The sequence below is a fragment of the Salmo trutta genome, chromosome 12, assembly GCF_901001165.1.
Source record: "Salmo trutta chromosome 12, fSalTru1.1, whole genome shotgun sequence".
Lineage (NCBI taxonomy): Eukaryota > Metazoa > Chordata > Actinopteri > Salmoniformes > Salmonidae > Salmo > Salmo trutta.
The window spans coordinates 24,416,371-24,440,412 of NC_042968.1; the positions used below are offsets into that span (position 1 = coordinate 24,416,371).

The 24,042-nt window shown below is 44.7% G+C and overlaps 1 protein-coding gene across 1 annotated transcript in view; it reads right to left on the minus strand.

Annotated features, from left to right (window-relative positions):
• Positions 1–5,266: 5,266 nt before the first annotated feature.
• LOC115203229 (homeobox protein aristaless-like 4) overlaps positions 5,267–24,042 on the minus strand; it is a 31,799-nt gene continuing 13,023 nt past the window's right edge. The window contains exons 2-4 of the mRNA XM_029767703.1: positions 14,181–14,494; positions 8,517–8,645; positions 5,267–6,926 (exon numbers count right to left, since the gene is read on the minus strand). Of these exons, the coding sequence (XP_029623563.1) occupies positions 6,606–6,926; positions 8,517–8,645; positions 14,181–14,494 (764 nt within the window). The 3' untranslated portion in view covers positions 5,267–6,605. The remainder of the gene's footprint in view (positions 6,927–8,516; positions 8,646–14,180; positions 14,495–24,042) is intronic.

Sequence of the window (24,042 nt, forward strand, 5' to 3'; positions counted from 1 at the left end):
ATTGGACTGTTTGCTTCATGGAGATGTAGGCACCAGGATGTACAACTCCCCAATTCTGATGTCTCTTTTTGTTTTAGCCTTCTGTTAGTCTGTGTAGGCTTGCTCATCTCTCTAAAGGAATGTCCTAAGCATTTCAAGTTCAAGTCAGCACACACTTTTTAAGATGTCAATATTGCCTTTGTTTTTTTTTTTTACTTGTGTAAGGATTTTTGTTTGTGATAAATGTGTCCCAAAATATATATATATATATATATATATATATATATATATATAAATATGACTTTGTAAAGAAATACATGCTAAATAAAGATGTTTTTCATGGCCATTTTATTGGCCTGTGATTAAAGAAAGGAACGATGGTACTGCCTCACTCCAACCAAGGTGCATGAATTGAGGTGAAGAGGAAATTCAGCTACTGGAGAACAGAGGAAGTTGAAAAAAGTGATGTCATCGGAAGTGTTCTAGACGTGGAAGACGATGTATGTTTATTGGAGTGGTTTTCTCATGGCAGGCAGCAGTAGCAGGCCTCTGTGTCTGTCACGCTCTCTGTCTTCCATTCTGATTTGGTGAAAGCCCATGTCTGACCAGGGCTGTTGTGACAGCCAGGCCGTGTGCAGCACCACTGTTCAGCCTCGCCTGTCACCTGTTAATATACGCTCCCTAATCCACCCTGTACAATGTCAGCAGTTCAAAAGGGCGCTGTTAGTATTTTTGTCGACTTCAATTAGCGTGAAATTCTTGGGGGTTGCGCGATCTCATTTCAACCCTCATGTCTGAAATACAGAGGGGTTTTAGAATGTCACTGAAACTGATGCAATCATGAAACATATGAGGTAGATGATATGTAATGCAAAAAGATGGACGTGTTTCTTTTTTTACACTCTAGATTTTTATTGATGGCCCTCCCACCCCTCCATCCTAATTATATAGACATCAGTAAAAACAGAACAACACCAGAATCTCAAAAATCTCCACACATGTTATTACAGTCACATGTTACCCATTGCTGCAGGACATTGTGAAAACTGCTACTCTTAATGAATCCTCTGAGAGTTGCCATCCTAAAAACATCCCAGTCTTTAAATGTAGGACCTTTCCATGAGAGTAGGAATCCTTCTGCAGTAGCATCATTCCCACCACACAACAGCATAGAAAGATTGTCGTATATTGAGCGCTGACCTCCTTGACTAAATGTGTTTTATTGTTGAAAGGTCCAATGCAGCCTTTTTAATCGCAATATAAAATAATTTCAGGGTAATAGTAAAGTACCTTACTGTGATTTAAATTAAAATGGTCAAAAAGAAGCAAAAATAACTTCTTAGCAAAGAGCAATTTCTCAAGCAAGAATTTTGCTGGACTGTCTGGGAGTGGTCTGAGAGGGGAGGGGGGGAGGGGGGGAGGGGAGGGGAGAACTGAACACCAGCTGTTATTGGCAGAGCAGGTTGTAACTCTCTTTCTTAATGGTCTATTAACTAATTGTACCTCCTGGTGTTGACACCAGGCAGGCCAAAACTCCATCCCACCACAACAGGTTGACATTTCATGCATTCTTTTCAAACAGCTCTTACGCTAAAAGGACATTATCATTTTCACTATGTCACAGTATTATTCCAACCTCATAGTGTGGAATATATAAAACCAGGAAAATCACGTTTTGGACTGCACTGGACCTTTAAAGAATTGGTGGGAACAATATTAAATTACTCGTGACAATTGAAGCTGCACTTCAATTATCCATAAAATGTTTTTGTAGTTGATGCAGTTTTGTGTGTGTTTCTTAAATAAGTATGTGATGAACAACCGTTTTGCTCTCAATGCTTGTAAAACAATTTTCTAAAATATTATGTAAGTGCAATAACTTACTGTACTATAGTAACTCACACAAAATATATATGAGAACATGAACACAAGTAAAAGTATACCATCATTATTAAAAAGCCGTACAATATAGCTTAAAGCCACAAAAACCTTTCAAAATACTTGGAAACTCAACAAACCAAGAACACCCAGCCCCTTCAGAAGGATCACTCAAAAAATCAACCCACAAGAATCTCACAAAGATAAAGCAATACTTTACATCAAATTAGTAACATTTCAAGGGTCTTTGTAAATTACTGTAGATCAGTCCAATTTACATAAAAAAAATGTTTTACATGCACACACAACACACAGTTTTATATTATAAGTATTTACTTATTTTTATTGCCCTGCTTCAGTAGTATTAGAAATGATAGGGGTGGTGTGAAAGGTGACATCATCACCGAGGGACAGACTGGGACCCCTGCAGGCTACAACAGGATGAGCTGATATACAAGCCGTTTTGCAACTACTTAAATTCTGCATATCTGATCAGTTAAGGCCCTAAGGCAAGCTGTGCCTCGATTAGGGTAGATGAGAAAGAGAATATTTACATATTAACCTGTGATTCATCCAAGAAGGCTTCATATGGGCTTGTACGTTTCTGCAGCTTTCGGTTTTGTCCTTCTCAATCAATAGAGAACTGCAGATAACAGAATATGTCTATAAATAAAGAAATTCAAATGTTTTAAAAAACATGACGAAAAAGGTAAACAAATCAACTCTGTGTCAACCTGAGCTTCGTGTGTTTGAGCTCTGAGAAGCACCCAACCCAGCACTGTAAACCCTACAAGCCCTAGTCAGAGACAGCTATAGGCCAACCTGAAGCACAGGGCCACAGGCGGCTCTGTCTGTTCTGTCACACAATCCCAGAAAGAATCCCTGTCCACAGATGTCTCAGTGTTAATTAAAAAGGCTGCAGCCTGGCTGTGCGGCTGTGTATGGCCGTAGTGCCGGAGGGGCAGGCATTCGGCCAGAGGAGCGAGAGGGAGAGCCTTAGTGCAGTGTGGGGGCTTCTTTGAAAACGGAGCCATGACAGCTGAGGGGAAGCATGTGCGAGGCATGTTTGTTTTGCATTTATCCCCTGAGCGCAGCTGTGTGCACTGTCCTTTTCCCAGAACACTGGAATGCCGCGGCCCGTTCGCCCTCCCAGCAACCCCTTAGAGCGGCCTATGAGAGCACAGGGGCCCCATCTCCAAACCTCAGAGGAGCACCTCCAAACACAGAGACAAGCCATGTTGTCAGCAGTATGTTCATGCATTAGGCTTGAACTGCCATGTAAAACTGGATCCAATCTGAGTCGTCATTTGGAAAGGGTTTCTGACCCACTGTTTGTAGATGCTGACAGTTCATCCTGGATCGTACATAACACAATATCCTAGCAGAGCTTCCTTGTGTAGATGCTGACAGTTCATCCTGGATCGTACATACCACAATATCCCAGCAGAGCTTCCTAGTGTAGATGCTGACAGTTCATCCTGGATCGTACATACCACAATATCCCAGCAGAGCTTCCTAGTGTAGATGCTGACAGTTCATCCTGGATCGTACATACCACAATATCCCAGCAGAGCTTCCTAGTGTAGATGCTGACAGTTCATCCTGGATCGTACATTACACTATATCCTAGCAGAGCTTCCTAGTGTAGATGCTGACAGTTCATCCTGGATCGTACATAACACTATATCCTAGCAGAGCTACCTAGTGAAAAGGGAAATAATGAGGCTTGTGTTAGGGAATTAGAGATGGATTCTCCGCTTAAGGTGCATGGGGTATCATATTTGGCTCCAAATCTATGAGACCTTTTGTTTTGACTTGATCCAAATGGGACCTTGGGAAAACAGAAAGCCCATAATGCATAAGATGATGGAACACGTCTACTATTTCTGTCACCTCCGCAAATCGTGACATGGAGCCATCGAAAGCACGGAATACAGTTGGCCCCCACATTGTTCCATGTCCACACTGAGGTGCAGGGACAGGGGATCCGGTTGTTGCCTGGGGGGGCTATAAGGGGTGGGACAGGGGGATCTGTTTGTTGCCAGGGACGAAACGGGATGGGACGGGGGACTATGAGGGGAGGGATCTGTTTGTTGCCGGGGGGAGGGGGAGGGGGGGAGGGGACGATCTGTTTGTTGCCGGGGGGGAGGGGGCGATCTGTTTGTTGCCGAGGGGGAGGGGGCGATCTGTTTGTTGCCGGGGGGGAGGGGGAGGGGGCGATCTGTTTGTTGCCGGGGGGGAGGGGGCGATCTGTTTGTTGCCGAGGGGGAGGGGGCAATCTGTTTGTTGCCGGGGGGGAGGGGGAGGGGGCGATCTGTTTGTTGCCGGGGGGGAGGGGGAGGGGGCGATCTGTTTGTTGCCGGGGGGAGGGGGAGGGGGCGATCTGTTTGTTGCCGTGGGGGAGGGGGAGGGGGCGATCTGTTTGTTGCCGAGGGGGAGGGGGCGATCTGTTTGTTGCCGGGGGGGAAGGGGAGGGGGCGATCTGTTTGTTGCCGGGGGGATGGGGATGGGGCGATCTGTTTGTTGCCGGGGGGAGGGGGAGGGGGAGATCTGTTTGTTGCCGGGGGGCTGTAATCGGATCCTCATCCTGGCATGCTGGTGGTTTTTCTTGAAATGGTCCTGCTCAGACCCCATGCCAAGAAGTTAATGAAGCCAGGCTCAAAATTCAGCCTGCTCAACTCAAGTCGTCATGCTAATGCTGTCAGGAGGACAGCAGACCGCGGAGAATGAGTAATTTCTAACAACATATCTCTACTGTCATTGGTAAAGTGATCATGTTGATGCAAACATGGAAATAAGGTCTTGAGAGCAGAATGAATTGCACTGGGTTGGCAGGGCAGATGTATATGGCTGCTAGATGCTTAGCTCTTTCAGAGCTCTGCTAGAGTGCTATCCAGTCTTTATGACAGCCTGCTACTCTGACACCTCTCTCATGGGACGCAGCCTCTCCACGTTCCTTACACACCGTCAGGAAATTCAGCATTGAACTTACATGTGTCTCTAACAGCGAAAGGCCATACATTGCATATGGGACTGAGAGATGCATAAGAGCACATTGGTTTTGGAACAGAGTGGAGCTGCTAAGTGCCTACTGATGGCTCTCTCCAAGAGGAAAATAAACAGTGAGTGAGAGATGGAATAAAGTTGTGCAGTACACGTTCCCCCAAGTCCATCATGACCTGCAGCCAATTCACAGCCCTCCTCTGCCTCAACAAACTGTTTCACAGGGATTCACTTCACAAGTCTCCTCCAAGTGGAAAAAGACCTGGGGTTCCCAGTATAAAACTGACTGACGGCTTATTTTGTGTGGAGAGAAAGTACTATTTCTAACAAAAGCACCAAAGGTTCTCCATTGAGAATACCATCCCACTATAGTGAGGCTTTGCATGAAAAGAGACAGTGGTCAACATTGACGGCGTTAGTCACCATTTTATTATCCTCCCTCAAAAACTGTCTATATAATCTAGACTGCCTCTCTGCTGTTCAAGGCTGCCGCTGGGTGTTATTTCTGGCAATGGGACTGGAGGGCACTTTTCCTGTAACTCCCTAGGTGGAAATGTGAGGTGAGGAAATGCCAAGGGAGGAAATGGCATGTCCACTTTGAATATCCTTCTGCAAACAGAGCTGAGCCTGTCTGGTGCTCCCAGACCCTGCAGCCCCCAGCAGGACTGCTGTGCACCTCTCTCACGCTCACACTCACACACAGTGACGGCCCATCAGCGGGGCAAGTAGGGCTCTCCGTCTGCCCGCACTTAAACAAACCTGGATTTTTATCTGACATTTAAATGTTGGAAGGTAGCACCGACCTAAAGTATGATAGTGCTGACCATGCAAACCAGAAACAGTAAGCTACCTTTGAAATGGTTTACCTCTTTCCCAGACTGAAGAATATGACTGATTTTATCAGCATTCTTTCAGTTAGTCTGATGGAGATGGATCGGCTTTGGGCTTGACTGTTACCTACACCCCTCTCCTTGAAGTGAAGCTGACCAAAATGACCTAAGGAAACCCAAATGTACACACAAACCCAAATCAGGCCAAATGTATGTAAATATGTGAATATCAGTTTGCAGTTTTTGTGGCGAGAATAGTTGCACTTGTACACAGTCTGACAGAAAGGGACAAGGGATTCTGTGACAAAACCAGGATCAAAATGAATAAAGAAATACACACTTAAAATTTAAATACCGGAAAACAAGAAAGTATAATAACACCTGAACAGAAAAAGCTATATTGACACTCAATAGCAGGTGTGTTAGCGGACGCATCTCAATATCTGTACAAACAGCATTACCTGTATTAACTGAATAAGTGCAGGGATTGGTTCAAATCTATTCAGCTTTTTTTGTTATTTTTGTTGTGTTTTAGTTTATAACTACTGTGTAACCAGCACATTGTTTCCAACAAGCAACCAATTCATTTGTCTCTTTAAGGATAGGTCTAATTCTTGATTTCCTGCCTCTCACCTCATGCTTTGACTACCTGACTGACTGACTGACTGACTGTTGTTCATCTCTGATGTCCACTGGTCTCTCCCATCAGAGACACAAAATAAAGAAGTGCACTGTCCAGATTTGTTTGTCTCTTTTCTCTCCTCTTCAGCGATTTGCTATGGCTTTTATCATCATTATTATTTTAGATTATCAATATTTCTGTTATAGTAGCACAGACCGCCTCCCCTCTCTGCTTTGGCTTGGTTTGGACGTGGTGGGGTTCCCAGAGGCCCCTGTCCTGCTGCTGTTGAGGCATCATGTTGCCCAGGAGATGGCTGCACTGTGCTCCTTGGCCTTCATACGCAAGGCGGCGATGCTGGAGGACTTGCGGTCCGGGTCCATGCTGTTCAGATCGTACCCGTTGATCCCTGACCCCATGCCAGGACCCCCAAACAGGTTGCCCATGTGTGTCTGTCCCATGTGACCCCCAGGGTTCGGGACGCCCAGGAAGTCAGATACGACGCTGCCGGAGTGAGGGTGAGGGGTCATACAGGACGTGACTGAGTCACAGGGCACTACACAGCCTGGTACAGGAGATGCTCCGCTGCCGCCACCAATCCATGATGGGTTCTGTATCTGAAACACAGAGAGAGGACAGGGTCACTTTAAATACCAAAACTATGTGGGTGATTCAGTGCTTAGTTTTTACAGACACCCTCTGTGGACTGAATATGATTATTGCAGAATGAAGGATGTGGTGTGTGTTTGACAGTCCTGTTTACAAACAAATGTACTAACCTAGGATACTAATGCAATACAGCACAAGTTGTACAATTGTTTATTGTCATGTTTTGCTTCCTCAGTAAATTTCATCAGTCTACAATGCTCACCCCCCAAAAAATTGTTAACTTGTGCACCAGCCTCCACTTGTCTCTTCCTTGGTATTTTGCCCGGCGCGCCAAATGGCCTAAAGACGAGGTAGACCTTTTATGGTAAAACGCTTTGAAGGCTATAAAGATCAAGAAGCCTACGATACCCACCATAGTCTGTCAAATCGACTTGAATTATTCATTAACCTATCAACTCTATGGAGCAACATTCACATTATGGTCTACTTATCCATAGCTTGATATTTGAATGTTGAAAACTCTATTGGAGTGTTGCTGCAGGTCGGTACATAAGTTGAAGGGAAAGACATTTCCCTCCTACCTCAGTCCTTCAACACCTTGCCTGGCTGTCTTAGTAATCTCCATGCTTCCTGTCACCCTCCTCCACAGACAGAGAGAGAGCTGTGGTGGTCAGGGAGCTGATAGGGATGTGGGTGTGGGGGTGTTTGAGATGGGGGCCTGGGTAGTGGTGCTGGAGGCTCGCATGGAGTGGCCAGATGTGCACAGAGCTGCATTCCACAGTATCACACACACACACACACCTGCCCTCTGACCCTCTGTGCAGATGAATAGTACATGGGGGGTTCTCTGGGTCAATGTGAGGGTGTGTCTGGCCTGTCACTGGAGCCAGCCTGACCTCACTCTCTGGGGGGCAGACAGAGAGAGGAGAGAGCAGGAAGGGGAGCTGCCTCATCTGGGCCTGCTGATCTGTCTATGCATCTCAGAGAAACCCCCTCAGCTTGAACTGCTCTCTCAAATCCTTTGTCTGTAACACCCAGAAGATGTAAGTAACCCCACTCTCTGCTCCTCCACCATGACAGCTGATGGCTGGTGAGCGTTCTGGCACAAACGGTTGCTGTGTTTCACATTGGTGGTGGTTGAGGAGAGTTTCCTCCTTACTATGTAAGCATTTTTTTTTAAATGTTTTATTATTATTATTACTTTTTATTATTTTTTTTCTACCCAATTTCGTGGTATCCAATCGGTAGTTACAGTCTTGTCTCATCGCTGCAACTCCCGTACGGACTCGGGAGAGGCGAAGATCGAGAGCCGTGCATCCTCCAAAACATGATCCAACCAAGCCGCACTGCTTCTTGACACAATGCCCACTTAACCCGGAAGCCAGCCATACCAAGGTGTCGGAGGAAACACCGTACACCTGGTGACTGTGTCAGCGTGCACTGCAGCCGGCCCGCCACAGGAGTCGCTAGTGCGTCATGGGACAAGGACATCCCTGCCGGCCAAACCCTCCCCTAACCCGGACGACGCTGGTCCAATTGTGCGCCAATTGCTATATACAGTAATTAAATTCAATTATTGTGTTATTAATTATTATTACCTGTGCATAGTTCTCAGGTCTGGCTAGAAGAGGCAGCTCGTACGCCGTGGAGAAGTGTGTCCTGACCTGCTGCATCTGACCAAAGCGCTCTCTCTTCCTCCATTTGGCTCGGCGATTCTGGAACCACACCTGCTGGGCAAAGGTCAGGACTGAGTCACATAGTCACATAAGATCCATAGATACATATAGTTTCATTTTTAGAGCATAGTTCAAAATTGAAAGAAGAATATAGTCATAATTTTCTTTCCCTGAACATCCAATAGAACTAAAATAATATGTAGGCCTACAGTACAATATGCAAAGCACACAACTTGCACAAATACTGTTGTGATTATAAATGTGGTGCTGGTCTGTGTCTTTTGGCTGTAAGGGGAGGAAAGAGACTGCCATGTGTCTCTCAAGCCTGGGGCTCAGTGCGTCAGTGAGGCTCTGTGAACTGTTGGGCAAGCACTGTACAGCAGCATTGCCAGGCACCTGAGAAACAGGAACCTCCAGGGTTGGCCTGGCAGGGGAATCACAGAGAAGGGGACTCTCTGCCCTCAGCCCTGGGCCTGGGCCTTTGTGCATGGCTAATTTTTTACAGTCTCCCTCTCAGAGAAAGCAGAGACCTGGCTGGAGTTTGACGTCTGGGGGAGTTGACATGCCTTGTGAAGGCCTCCTCTGAGTTCCCCTCCTATCAGCACCATCAGCAGCAGGAGGTTGGGATGGAGGGGGAGATGTGGAGGGGAGATGGGGGAGTGGGGGAGTCAGTGGGGGCCTGGGCAGAGATAGTACTGGACCCAGTAAGCCTGAAGCTTTAAACTTTCCACCACATCTCAGGAGAATGCCTTTCTGATAAATACAAATAACACTATTATTTTCTGTATGGAAAAAGGGTTCTGAGGATCACAGCCAAAGCGACTGTTCCATCTGCACAGACATCAATGTGCCGAAAAAAGTGAAAGTATGTGCTGCTCTGTAGATAAAGCAAACTATTCTTAAGCTTATAGTCTCAAAAGCAGCCAGAAATTCCTTTCCCTGTGATCCCTCTGACTTTCAGATTAACTCCATCTATTTATTGATTTGTGAAGTGGAGGCCTATTCAAAGGGGGAGCCTCCTTTATTTTGCAATCTTGATTCGTCACAGAGTTTGAACTTGGTTCTGAGGATGAGCCTTGGTCAATCAGTTTGTGGTTTACACAGCCACTGCCGTACAATTTTCCATCTCCGTCAACCAAGTATACACATACACGTGCGTACGCATACACACACACACACACACACACACACACACACACACACACACACACACACACACACACACACACACACACACACACACACACACACACACACACACACACACACACACTTTCAGAGGTATATTTAAAAAGAAGGTGAAGTTATACATTTGTTGGTCTGATTCCCAGGGCGGGTGGGCAATCAGAGAGAAGAGAGGAGAGCAGAAAGGAAGGATCTCTAGGCCTCTAATACAGACAATGTGGAGAGGAGGTTTTCACTTGAGTACTCAAAACAAAACGTTCACAGACCCTTCCCTCCCTTTCTTTGTCTTCTGACAGGAACAGGGCAATTTTCTCATGACAAAAGTGTGCTGTAATTACCTTTGACATCTGAGCCTAAAACGGTTGTTTATTGAAAGCATTATTGTGTTTAAATTTCCATCAAAGCTGGTGAAAGTGATCTGAATAGAGTCGGTCTCAGATGGGCTTAGGCCTGGCGCCCTCCCCCTTCACAACGGCATAGGACCTATCTCAGAGCTGGGTAACCTGATATCCGCCTGACTCTGATTGCACTTCATGTCAAGGCACAGAGCGGAGAGCACAGAGAGCGCTGTCCCTCAGCTTCACATCGTCTGTTTAGAAAGCTTTACTCACTGATTACACTGATACAGGAAATATATGGGCAGTATATGGTATCACAGCATTTTTTTTGAGAGAGCACAGTAACTAGCCAATTATTCCCCCTTTTTCTTTCTGCACCCCTGACATTACTTGTATCTCTCCTCTTCCATTTCTTCTTTCTTTCTTTCTTTCACTCACTCACACTCTTCCTCCCTCCTTAAATCTGAGTAGGGAATTTGGGAAATTGAAAAGTGACATGGGAGAATGTTCAAACCAGAGCTTGTTTTCATTTTATGTTTAATTTCCTGACACCTAAACCCCTGGCTTTCCGATGCTCCCCCTCCAGCCCAGAGGAGCCACACAGACAAGAGAGAAGGACAGCTACGTTCCCTCCTCACCTCTCCTCTCCTCTCACTGCTGTCATCTGTCTCTTTCCTTCTCTCTCTGTCTTCATGTCTTTCTTTCAACAGTCTCATACAACCCAAATACTCACTAGCTTCTATTGCCCATGAAGCCCCTCTTCAACTACAATGCTAAATTATGTGGAGAAGAGATTGTAAACAATACGCTGTGATAGTTGGATGGACTCACTCCTTGGTTCACATGCACCTTCTTCCTTTGTGTCTTTTGACAAGGATCCACCAGTAGAGCTGTTGATCATGTTGGGACAGTAAGTATCTATCTACCAACAGATACGGTTTGTTTGTGCTTTCTGTCCAACTCCTCCCTAGACGGGGTCTGTTCCGTAGAGCTAAGTGTTTGTGTTGTGCTCACTGGGTAGTGACAGTAATTGGTAAAGACATTGACAGCTAAAGTAGCTTAGAGACTTACTATGAGGCTTTAGTTATGTTCCAGCACAGAGAGAAATAACACAGAAATGCCAAACTGTCCTGGCAGGGGAGCTGCATGGGGATACAGCCACTTTGAAGTCCGAGACCAGCTTTTAGGATTGATCGTCTGCCACTGCTGTTTCCATACTATAGCAAGGCCCAAATGGACCTGCAAATAGTACACAATGGTGGTACACAATGTCTAAGTATTTCTACCTTGTATAGTTACCCAGCTGAATGAGCACAACATTTAATATCTAATATCATATTTACATTGTTTGATATTATGCTTTCTGATGGGTGGCTGTCCTGTTTTATCTTAACTAAGGTCTGTAGTTTGGTCCTTTGGGGTGGCAGGTAGCCTAGTGGTTAGAGCGTTGGGCCAGTAACTGAAAGGTTGCTGGATCGAATCCCTGAGCTGACAAGGTAAAAATCTGTTGTTCTGCCCCTGAACAAGGCAGTTAACCCACTGTTCCCCGGTAGGCTGTCATTGTAAATAAAAATGTGTTCTTAACTGACTTGCCTAGTTAAATAAAAATATCCCCATGTCCAGCAGCCTCAGAGCTGTGGACTGACAGCAAGGTAGTCTGAGAGACGTGATGTTATTGAAACCCTTGACCTGTGACCTGTAGATGTATCTAGAGTGCATATGACTCAGAGCTCAACTGACTTCCTCCCTTTGAAACCAGTAAACAGAAAAAACAAACATTTCTCTGGCTAATGTTTATAGTAAGGCAAGTTTATAAGCTCCGCTTGTTCTGTCCCATTAAGTGGACTAAAGAGAGGGTATTTCAGTTACAATCTGAAAAACACTGCCTTGATCAAGAAGTATTTGTTTGGAAATCTATTGACAACCACAAAACTGAAATCTCAGTGGAATTCCAATCAACAAAAACCCAGTTCTATTAGCTTTTTAGCAGCACAAATTCTTGTGGATTTAGTTGAACAGTTTGTCCAATTTAGATGCAGAGCTCTTTTTTTCTGAGTAAAGAGCAGAAAGTCCTGTTCTTTGACTGACGAGGCATCTTGTGTCTTTTATCTTTTAACTTGAATGGTTTAAGAGGGTCAGTGGGAGAACTTAGGCTGTAAAGGGCCCAGCTGTACCAGCCCTCTTATAGCTAGAGGAATAGAATACCTTCAGACACACACACACACAGAGACAGAGAGAGAGAGAGAGAGAGAGAGAGAGAGAGACAGAGAGAGAGAGAGAGAGAGAGAGAGAGAGAGAGAGAGAGAGAGAGAGAGAGAGAGACAGAGAGAGAGAGAGAGACAGACAGACAGACAGACAGACAGACAGACAGACAGACAGACAGACAGACAGACAGACAGACAGACAGACAGACAGACAGACAGACAGACAGACAGACAGACAGACAGACAGACAGACAGACAGAGAGAGACAGAGCGAGAGAGAGAGAGAGACAGAGAGAGAGAGAGAGAGACAGACAGACAGACAGACAGACAGACAGACAGACAGACAGACAGACAGACAGACAGACAGACAGACAGACAGACAGACAGACAGACAGACAGACAGACAGACAGACAGACAGACAGACAGAGAGAGACAGAGCGAGAGAGAGAAAGAGAGAGAGAGACAGACAGACAGACAGACAGACAGACAGACAGACAGACAGACAGACAGACAGACAGACAGACAGACAGACAGACAGACAGACAGACAGACAGAGAGAGACAGAGAGAGACAGAGAGAGACAGAGAGAGACAGAGCGAGAGAGAGAGAGAGAGAGCTCTAGGCTGAATTACAACCCTCTGGCTTCAGGGACTTCCTGTGTTTCACTCTGAGGGGTTTCTGGCCACTGCGCCAGCACATGTCATATAAAGATCCAGCCTGATCTCATCCCTCAGACTCTTTCACAGAGCACTTTCTCTCTTTACTTTCACATGACGTTTGTATTTACAGATATTGGTGTTGGTATTGTACTGTATATCGTGGCATGTTTCCTATGTAATAATGCATGATGGCTGCTGCGAACCTCCCAACTTACCAGAGACTCAGGGGAAGGTTTTCACACCTACCCATGAGACCACGGGAGGGACACATTCTTCCTGAACAGGATGTTAATGAAAGAAAAACACAATGAATCCAAGGGCTTTTGGTAGACTTTGCGTGTGCACACGTGTGTCTTTGTGTGTCTGTGTCTGTCTGTGTCTGTGTTCCGAACGAGGGGAGTCTCATCAGCTATCCATTTACATACATTTACATTACATTTTAGTCATTTAGCAGACGCTCTTATCCAGAGCGACTTACAGTAGTGAATGCATACATTTCATACAATTTCTTTTTTTGTTTTTGTTTTTTTTCATGTGCTATCCACCAATGCTGGAATGCGGCAGTAGTCATTGACGGGTTATATGTAAATCAAAGGTCACAGGAAGGTTGTATGTTTGTAGCCTCGGCCTGGTTAGCCACTGGTTAGCTCAGTTCAGAGGTACAGAAGTCCAGGGGTTCAGGTGCAGGCTAGGGTGTGCTGAGCAGAACCAAGCATGTCTCCTCATATGTGGATGAAAGTCTGCTCTCTTGACAGTGAACATATGAGGCCCAGCTCCAGCCTCAGCCCCTTGGGGCCCCCTGCCCTGCGTTGGCCCCTACTCCCGCATTACCAGATAAATCTCACTCTCACCCTGGTGTCTTGGCGAAGTTATCTCTCCAAAGCCACAGATGTTGAGGGATTAATGTGGTTCTATCCACAATCTCCTAGTCATGGGCTTTGTCCGGTTTTTGTTCAAGTCCTCTCAATAACTAACAGCTGCCACCTGATTCGAGATAGCGTTGGTCCTTGTTCCTATTTGGCCAGTATAGGATGCTCAAGTATAGAACTCTACGAATTGTGCTTCTGTTTATAATGGTGATCATAACTGTTATTGATGTGTAATGAAAGTGGTACTGCTAGACTGAAGTCCCAGATCTTCACAGGACCTGAGTAAGTAGCGGTTAGTAGTAGAGCTCCTCTCAGGTGAGCCAGTCTTACCTGTACCCGGGCCTCAGTCAGGTCAGTCCGGAGAGCCAGCTGCTCGCGGGCGTACACATCTGGGTAGTGGGTCTTCTGGAAGACCTTCTCCAGCTCCTCCAGTTGGTAGCTGGTGAAGGTGGTGCGGTTACGCCTCTTCTTGCCCTTGTTGCTCTCACCCTCGCCCTTGTCCATGGGGCTGGCCATGTCCGAGCCCGGTTGGTCCGAGGGGCCCTTCACGCCTTGATCCTTCACACTCAGGTAGCTGCCGTCCATCCCAGAGGGGTCAGAGTTCGGGGTCAGGTCAGAGTCTGTCAGTCCTGAGCTGTCTTTACCTGGAGGGAGGATGAGAGAAGGGTGTTAGAACACAATATATCTCGTACTGTGCTCAATTATTATGGATGTGGTTATTATTGACAACATATGTTTTGGGACTGATGTGCAACAGAAAACTCATTTAGACTGTGTTTACAGTATTATATAGCACTAGCACGAGGACCAAATGACTCTTGCAGCACGTTGTTCTTTGAAAGCTCCATGGCCAGCTGGTTCCAGGTCTGGACTCTGGTTCATGGTGTGGTTAGGAGTGTATGTGTAAGCTGTGTGACTCCCAGAACACTCCCTCCATACTGCTGCTCATAAATCATGGAAACAGACACCCTGTCAGGCAGTAATTGCAGAATAATAGAAAATTACAGGTTTTCACGTCTCTCTCTCTCTCTCTCTCTCTCTCTGGTTGGGGTTGGAGTCAGGTCTTACGCTGGGGGAACTCAGGTCTTTAACACAGACACGTGGGCCGGGCGTGGTCTGTGGTGCGGCTGCAAGCTGAAGCTCACTTAGTAACACGACCAAACTAACCCGGCAACAAGAGTGTCAGTGGCAATTTGCTGGACAGTAATTTGTAGCGAGGGGAAACACACACAGCAGCCTAGCCGTGAAACCTCAGTCAGCCTACTGATCATAAATTCCCATGATGCTGTCTGTGCCAGTGTGCCGTTCGTTCATTATTCCACTGCCAATCCTCTGTGCCCTTACTGCCCTCCCTGCCCTCCCTGCCAGTGGATCATTAAACTCTCTCCGTTACGGCTTCTATTGAGGGGTCTGTTTGGGGTCCTGGGAAGGCAATGTGTTGTCATACTCACTCATATGAACTGCAAACCCTCCCCCTTGGGCTCTAGGCTGTTCAAGGGGGTATAGAATATGGTTTGGTTTCCAAGCCAAACCTCACATCTGCTTCTCAACCCCTCTGCTTGGTGACGTCCCCTCTGGCTAGGTCTAGTGGTGAGTCCAGGCACTACGCTCCCCTCTGTTTAGCTTAGCTCTAAGAGACAGGGAATTATTTTAGGGAGCCCAGAGTTGGGATGTGCTCATTTCTTATCTGAGGCTGGGGTAAAGCCTTGTCAAGTTAGAGCCAGGGGGTGTAGGTGTGCATGTGAGCTTCTGGTGTGCGTACTGCTTTCAACACAGCAGGGCAGCATGCCCTCCGGCCCTCCACACAGAGCCTTGTTGGGTAATGTGCTGCAAGGTGAGGGGACCTGATAGCTCATCTGAGGATACACACACCCCCGGTCCCCCGCCCTACACACCTTTCAAGGACTTGGGTAAAGGGAGCCGCATAACAGTCAATGACACCATGAGAAATATAAGCCTTGTGCTGTAGGATTTGTTTACTGCAGGGGCCACACTTAGGGAAAGCTCCACTTCCTACCATAACATCGTAATTTAGTTGTTCACTTATACCAATCACTGTTGCACTGTTATGTTTCACCCATCTGATTCTCAAAACCTCCAACTCCCATTCTGTCTGTTATTGTCATACTGTTAGTTAGAGCTTTTCCCTCAGAGTTGGATATGAGGAAAAAGATTACGTCTGGTGTTGGTAAATAATTGTGAGGGTCTGATTTGAGCCGTCTCAGCAGCATGCTCACTCTCTCTGGCTGTGTCAGTTTGCCTTCCCCGGGCTGCTGCCAAGCACCCTGGTCACTGTGGCCTGTCAGGCAGGCAGGCAGCATCGACCGGGGCCCGAGCCCTGGCCAGGGGTATAATGGCTCCCACATTGCCTGCTGCCTGCCCAGGACTGACACATCCTGTTAAGCCTGAGACGAGCGAGCTCAATGCATTTACCAAAACGTAATCATTTCTAGTTATTCCCTCATCATATGCCCTGCACTGATGGTCCCAACAAGGCAAGGCTGTCAGGCTGTTTGAAATCAAGGGCTCTCTGCAGCTGATCAAAGACTCTTGTTTATGCCCTGTGTCATTGATGGTTTTTGGCAGGGGCAGGGTACTGTGACAATCTCCCGCTTGTTATCCGTGCGCTGGGCCGTGGCTGCGAGGCAAGGCATTCTCCACTGCCCAAAGTGAACAGCAGTGGGCCCTTCCAGGGGCTGGGCCATATGGATGAGGAACATGAGAAAGTCTTACTGCAAATAATGTCAGTCAGGATCCCATGCAGTTGAGGGAGCCCTGAGTGAACATAGCCATTAAAGGCTAATGTTGAATTGTTTCTTCCTGTTAACAGAGTTGGGTTAGTAAAAGATGGATAGAAGGAGATATGCCTGTAGCAAGAAGCCCACTGAGAGTAATTGGCATGGAGAGGTCCTTCTGAAATCGCAGAGGCAATATTTTCTCCAACTCTCCTATGGAGGTAAAGAGCTTATCAGCCATCACTAAAAGTAGTCATCATTAAAGTATTTCAGAAATACAGTATCATCAAATCAAATCAAATTGTATTTGTCACATACACATGTTTAGCAGATGTTATTGCGGATGTAGCGAAATGCTTGTGTTTCTAGCTCCAACAATTCACAATACACACAATACACACAACCTAAAGTAAAATAATGGAATTAAGGAATGTATGAATATTAGGATGAGCAATGTCAGAGTGGCATTCCTCTCTACATTTCATGATCACTGATTGGGGAGGCAGACATTTCCATTTAGCATCATGGTGGATTTTCCTGAAGATAACTGATACTCAGACACTTTCACCTTAGCTGATCGGATTAACAATCATATTTGGGCTTAGTGAAAGTATGATATGTTATATACTATATAAAGCAAAGACACTTCTGTCTCTAAGCCAGGATATGTTCTGACATGCTGCTGTAATTTATCAGTGGTTACAGTTAACCCCCCTCTCATTTTCACCTTTCACCTGTTATACAGATCTAGATCTCAGCATCCCTGATACAACACTTGGAAGCAAGTAGACAATAAACTCCTCAGTCCCTTCTGCTAAAACCTCATAGAATGCGTGTTTCTCATTTAGAGGAATCTGCTCTACAACAGTGTTCACTGATTTTTTTATTTTTTACTTTGGATCCAAGATTCCACATCAGTTCCAATTACAGCTCTCTGACGGAGAGAGGCACGTCTGGAGCCCATTGTTCTTTGTCTGCCCCAACCCTGTTAGGGATCTGACATACCAAGTCTGCAGTGACTGTACAACTGCTGTGATCTAAAATTGAAATAGCTTCCATGTTCCTTTCCAGTATTATAACTGCTGTTTTATGCTATTTGTATGTTTGTTTAAAGTAAGAAATAATGAGATGTGATACAGAACTGTGGCTGTGTCCAAGTACAAGGTAGTTCAGAACTGAAATCGTCATATTATTCTTTACAATGTCAAGGAAACAGAATACTCTACTAAATCAGTCCAGGTCTGACCAAGTTGAAACCAAGAGGGTCTGAAAGCAGAGTTCATCAGTGGGTGAGAGAGACGAGGGGTGAGGTTAAACCAGAGAACTAATTGGCAGTTTAACCCTAACAGTATTCACACCTGCCTGCAGAGCAACACAGGGTCTTGTAAACCCCTTTTAATAGCGTCTACATTTCCCCACAAAAAAAATGTCTTCAAATGTAATTTTATATTTTGCACTCTAAGTATTTTAAAAAGTTGTGTGCACAGAAAATGTCAAAATAAGAAAAATATGGTTACGTTAGAGTAATAGATATGATCATCATAGCAGCTATGCTATGAGGGGTAAATGACTATAGTTCTTACCCTTGGATATCCGTGCTGGACCCCTTAAAGTTAGCAAGGGTCAGACCTTCACCGGGGACAGACGTTAAGTCGCTGTCGAAAACGAGAGGGGCACATCAAAGTGTAATTTAACTGGCAGTAAAGCGACAGGGCGCCTCCCCAGCCTCTTTATTGAAAATGATGGCTAGGGTCAGCTCACAGCATTTAAAAGAAACACTATAAATTAGACACCCTGCGGTGACTGAGAACGATTAATGGCAAAATATTCCCAAACCCGAAGAAATATCCCTAAATATTAGAAAACATAAATAAAAGAGGAAGTGTGTGTAGTCTAGGCTTGATAGATCCCTGTTTTGACTGGACCCAGGGAGAAGAGGAAATTTGTATAAGCTGTTTTCTCTGCTAAGCATTTATTTGTAACTCTAATTTGGTTTGTTTTCCCTTCTTAAAATATGGATTGAATCGTAATGGGAAGCTTTGTGCTCTGAAGTCCCGCCAACTCTGTGAATTCCTCTCTTCCTGCCCGTTCCACTGGCTGTGAGGCTGTTGCATAAAGACAGACACACTAACTAACACAGGTAGTGGATGCAGAGACTGACTGGTGTGTTGAGATGTAAACTTTCTTATGCCTACGTCATGACGAATGAAAAGGGATGTGAGAGACATTGATCCATTTTACTGCAACCTGTGAGTGTGTCACCACAAGACATTAGAATGGGGAGAGCCTTATTAGCAAGCCCTCTGCCTACACGGCCATTAGCAAAACCAGAGCTAATCGCCTACCCAAAGGCAGATGGAGTCGAGTCTCAGCAGTTCTTATAAACCAGTCCTTCTTAAACGATCTTGTTCCTGGTCAGGAGCACCATGACACCACTACGAATAGCACCGCAGTATGAGCAGGCTATGGTGTCAATTGCAGTCATTGAAACAGTTCAAGGTTAGCCTAAGCTGGTGCTCACTAGGCCCATGCCTTTCTCATATCCCTGCTTCCCTCTCATATGCCTGACGCCATAAACAAAACCTCAGCTAACGGATGAGAAAGTTCCATAAGTACCTCTCTGACTAGCTTATAGCTACAGTAGTTTGGGAGCATCTGATAGGTAAGCGTCCACTTTGAAGTCAAATACTGAGAGGGATGATTCATCCCGTCAGGCTGCTGTGAAGTGCGCACGCTGCGCCAAAAAACAACTGCTATGGGAGCGTATCCATAAAGCCTGAGACACTGATAAATCACCCCTCTCTCTTCAATGTTCTTTATCTGTCTGAGAGTCTCTCTCAGGCCCTAGAGCATGGCAGGATCTCCACTAGCCTGAGACTGGGCTAGTGTCTACTCAGTGCCTTTTCCACAGTTTGGCTGCTCTAAAACAAGACAGTGTTAGACAATTACACATAAGATGAAGGAACAAAGCTCTATTTGTCTTTCTGAAACCAACTTATTAGCATATCTGGAAACACTTTCCCCTGCTCTTATACGCATGTAAATACACAGTAATAACTGTAACAACACTGTATGTTGTGTTGGAGATATAATACCCAGTGTAATGCAAAGTTCATACAAAATAATATTTGACTGCGTATGCTGTGGTTTTAACCAGTACTGTGCTGAAATGACTAAAAGAAAGAAAGACTTCATGTTCCAACAGATTTGAGGTTATTTGAATCAGTGCAGAGGGAGACCCCCTGAGAAGGGAAGGCTTCTTAATGTGAGATCCTCTCAGTTTATCTAACAGTTGACGTTATGTTCCCTCCTTTCCCAGTGAGGTCTGAATCTCTCGGGTGATGTTAAAAACCACAATGAAGCAAACATACATTTTATGAGTGCATGGGAATGCCATAATAAAAGACAGGTTGGTCACTGTCCTCTTATCATAATGTGGATTCCACTTCTGACAATAGCATTGTTATACTGAAGTAAATACAATGTGGAAAGAGCACTAGATTGTCCTTGGTGGTCCAAATTGTTAATCACTTGTAACTAAACAAAAATTATCCTCTGCTTGTTAAATAATCAGCTCCCATGTGAACTTACATAGTACTCTGTCATTAGGAAACACCATGTGAAATAATGTGATTCAATGGGTAGTTTATAGAAAAAAGCAACATGCTTATAATTTCAGTTTTTGTGATGGGTGCCACTGTCCAGTGCTAACTTGCTAACTTTTTACTGTACTATAATGTCTGAGAAAATGTATACGCAGTAGGTGATATTACAGACTAATCTTGTGGGATATTCTTTGTGCTGGACGCCTGATCAGTAAGCATCCTCTGAGGGCCTCAACTATGGAGGGTTTAGTTACACAGCAGAGGATCTGACTGCCGGACTGAGAGAAGGCCTGGAGTACGAGGTTCAATGTAGCCCTGTCGCACTCCGGCCGGCAGTGGAGCTTAATGTAAATTGCTGTGCCAAAATACAAGTTAACTGGTAAAATGATCCTAGGTCCTTGTCACCTCTAGTCATGTCAGCAACCTGCTGAAGTGTGTCCTGGTTCTCCAGGCTTCGCAGCACTTCCATGGCTGGTTTCTATCACCCGCTGCTCATATCAATCAGCACAGACGGACAGAAAGAAAGGCTCAAATGGTTGTGCTGTTACTAAAGACGGTAGAGAGAGAAAGGGCAGCAGATGGGGTGTTGGTGGCTTCAGTCTAGATTGAAAGGATCTCACAGGACAGTTTATTCACACCTCCGATATCCTCCCTCTCTTTGAGTGAAAACATGATATTTTAACCACAACTATATACCAATGCTTGTAATGTTACACAAAGAACCTTCCTCTCTCCGTCTATAGCTCACCAATAGTTCATTGGAAAAGCTCTTGGAAATTTGAAGTAAATTGTGATCTTGACTACAAATGTTGCGAAAACATAATGTACGTTTCTGTTTGGATTCTTTTGGGTTTTAGATCAATTCTCTCTGAAGAACTTTGGAGTACGGCTCTTCTAAAAAGGGCAGGAAACCAGAGTTAAAGGTCTCTGTATCCTGTCCTCGGGGAAGACGGTCAAGCACCATAAGAGGAAAACTCCTGTTACTTCAAGAAACATATAAAGAGATTGATGTTCCTAGTTTGGAGGGCTACATTCTCAGTGGGTATTCTGACCCCTCTTGACACTGTAGAGAAGCCAAGGATAGCTATCTCTGACAATGTGCATTGTTTGTGTGTGTCAAACCAAGTCAAGAAACAATCTATTATTCCATCTTATTCTATTCTACTATATATTTTAATGTAAAAAAACACAATCCCCCAATTTAAAGGCCACCTGTTGTTGTCAGATTTTATCAGGTTGAATTTTGTCCACTCTCACTGAGATGTTTAGAGCCAGGCCCTAAATATCCTACTACCTGGAGGAGAAGAGTGGTTTATGGAGCCTGGAGTCCAGTGGAGTTACAGGCTTGTATCATTGCATGTAGACCCGGCTAGGAAAGGGACTGCTCTCCCCTACTGCTAATGCACAGACCTTGTATATGTTGTCCCTGAAGTAGCATACTATTGGTCCGGAGCTGCTGGATCTGAGTGAACCTCAATGTAACTGGACTGATGGGCCATAGAAAGTGTCCCATCGTTTCATCTTAAGAGGTTTGAATGGAGGAATGGTTGAAAACCATGCATGTGTTAGCCTATACTGTTTTGGAGCAACAGTTTTTACTATAATTCAATGGTGGAATAGGAAACCTGTAGGAAAATCTAAAGGGTTCAAGCTGTCATTTACAATTTGGTTGTCGAAACATTACATTTCACTTTGCCTCATTTCTTAGTTGCAGGTACAAAGTATTTGTTTCCTTCCTCTTACAGTACGTAAAGATGTGCAAGCACAGTACAGAATGTTAACGTCCACAAAATCATTCCCTGATCCTTTCAATCACTTGCAACCCACCCCATAACCAGATATTGTATTGGTGACATGTTGTGTATTTGTGTTTGTATTTGTATTGTGTGCGGCACTTAGCAAGGTTACACAATCCAGTCACCTCTTGGACACGCAAGGACTGCCTGTGCTTACTGGGGGCTGGCCTTTGAAAGTATGAAAATAACTGGGGGAAGTGCTGATGTACATCTGAGTCACATTAATGGTGGAGGGTCTCCTGTAGTGCTGAGACTTTCCTGCCTGCTCTTTAACAGCTCGCTCTATCTGAGGAGTCAGTCATACCTGTGGTCAGGCAAGGCTGCTGCAACGGTCACGGCCACTGTAAAAAACGTGCATGGTACTACCCAGCCAGGGTCCTTCTGTGATACCATAGAACAGGGTTTCCCAAACTTGGTCCTGGGCCTCCCCTGGGAGCACGTTTTGGTTTTTTTGTCCTATCACTACACAGCTGATTCAAATAACCAAAGCTTATGATGACTTGGTTATTTGAATCAACTGTGTAGTGATAGGACAAAAACAATACGGGCTCCCAGAGGGGGGCCTAGGACCAAGTTTGGGAAACCCTGCCATAGAACATCACATTTTACTGGGCCCTTTGTTTTGACAGGTCATATAACAATTTTGAGTGGTCTATCATGGAAAGTAAAATAGTCTTACAATTGTTGAATTCCAATGTGTCATCTGTTGTAAAATATTAGATATGTCCTTCAGTGTAAACTTTCTTTTTAGTGGCTCACTTATTGCTTTAATAAGATATATTAGGACGGCATCATTAGGCTAAGTATTATTTATAGCTTTTTGTTTGAGATTAACTGCAGAAATCATTTTCTTTACATCTACCGAGTGTGCGACGTTGTGTAGACTACAGGCCACCGGCAAGTTCAGCTGAACGCAAAAAGAAACAAACTCACTTGAAATCTCCCGAAAACAGCGCTGGTATTATGTTCAAAGGTCCCCGCGGTGGGTCTAATGGGAAATATTGTAAAGACTGTGACTCCAGGAATTTCAGCCTAGCTGCTTAAGCCTGATTGAAGTAATAACTCACGAAGTCCCCGTTGAATTTCCTGCCATGACATATACCTGTGGTCGAAACTAATAAGGCTTCCTATACCAGGTTTAGGGTCTTTAAACGTGACCCTAAATAAGATCTCGTGATTGACTATGTGATCTCGTAGGTTTATAAAACATCAAAACTCTTCCCCGGACACAACGCATTCCATTACAAATATGACCCCCCGAGTTGATAAGAAAGCGTGACAATCAATGTGTTTGTTTTTTAGTATAGGCCTATGTGATTCAAACGCACTTTTCACATCGATCATTCAATTTCAGTCCGTGTCTATACGTTTTCATTAGTTGACTTTGTATATGCCGAGCATATTCGTAATTCTTTACAATTTATGTGCAGCCTGCTCTTTTCAAGCGCTATAATTACGCACGCCTCTCCTGTGAGTCCATTACGTACCAAATGTTAGCAAGGCCATAACACAGGATTGGAAATTAAATATATGAAAAACGGAATATTATGTTTAATTTGAATAACTTGTAGGCTTACGGTTATAGGCATACCACGTTTGGGTTCAGGTTTGGATCAGCGTATTTACTAATTTATTTCAGGTGAATATTTCTTGTTCAGAATTATCTAAATATTGGAAGCTATATAATGACTACAAATAGGCAACTTGTCGCTTTTTGAATAATTAAGATGTGCATACGGTAAATGACTTCTGATTTATCATAATATGCTCATATGGTTAACTATTGTTTAGCTATTATTAATATTATTGTTATTATTATTATTATTATTATTATTATCAGTAGTAGTAGTATTCCCATAGATTCCCAGCAGTGATCGATCAGTCTCATACTCTTGACAAAGCAAGTGTCTGGTGTTCGTGTGTTGTTGTCTAAAGTTATTTGATTTAAACCAAAGAGATTCGATAACATCTGCACAGCAGACATCATTAAATCTTATATGATGGCTACGCCTATGTTACGTCACCCGTTTCAACTAATTATGTAGCGAGGAAAAGA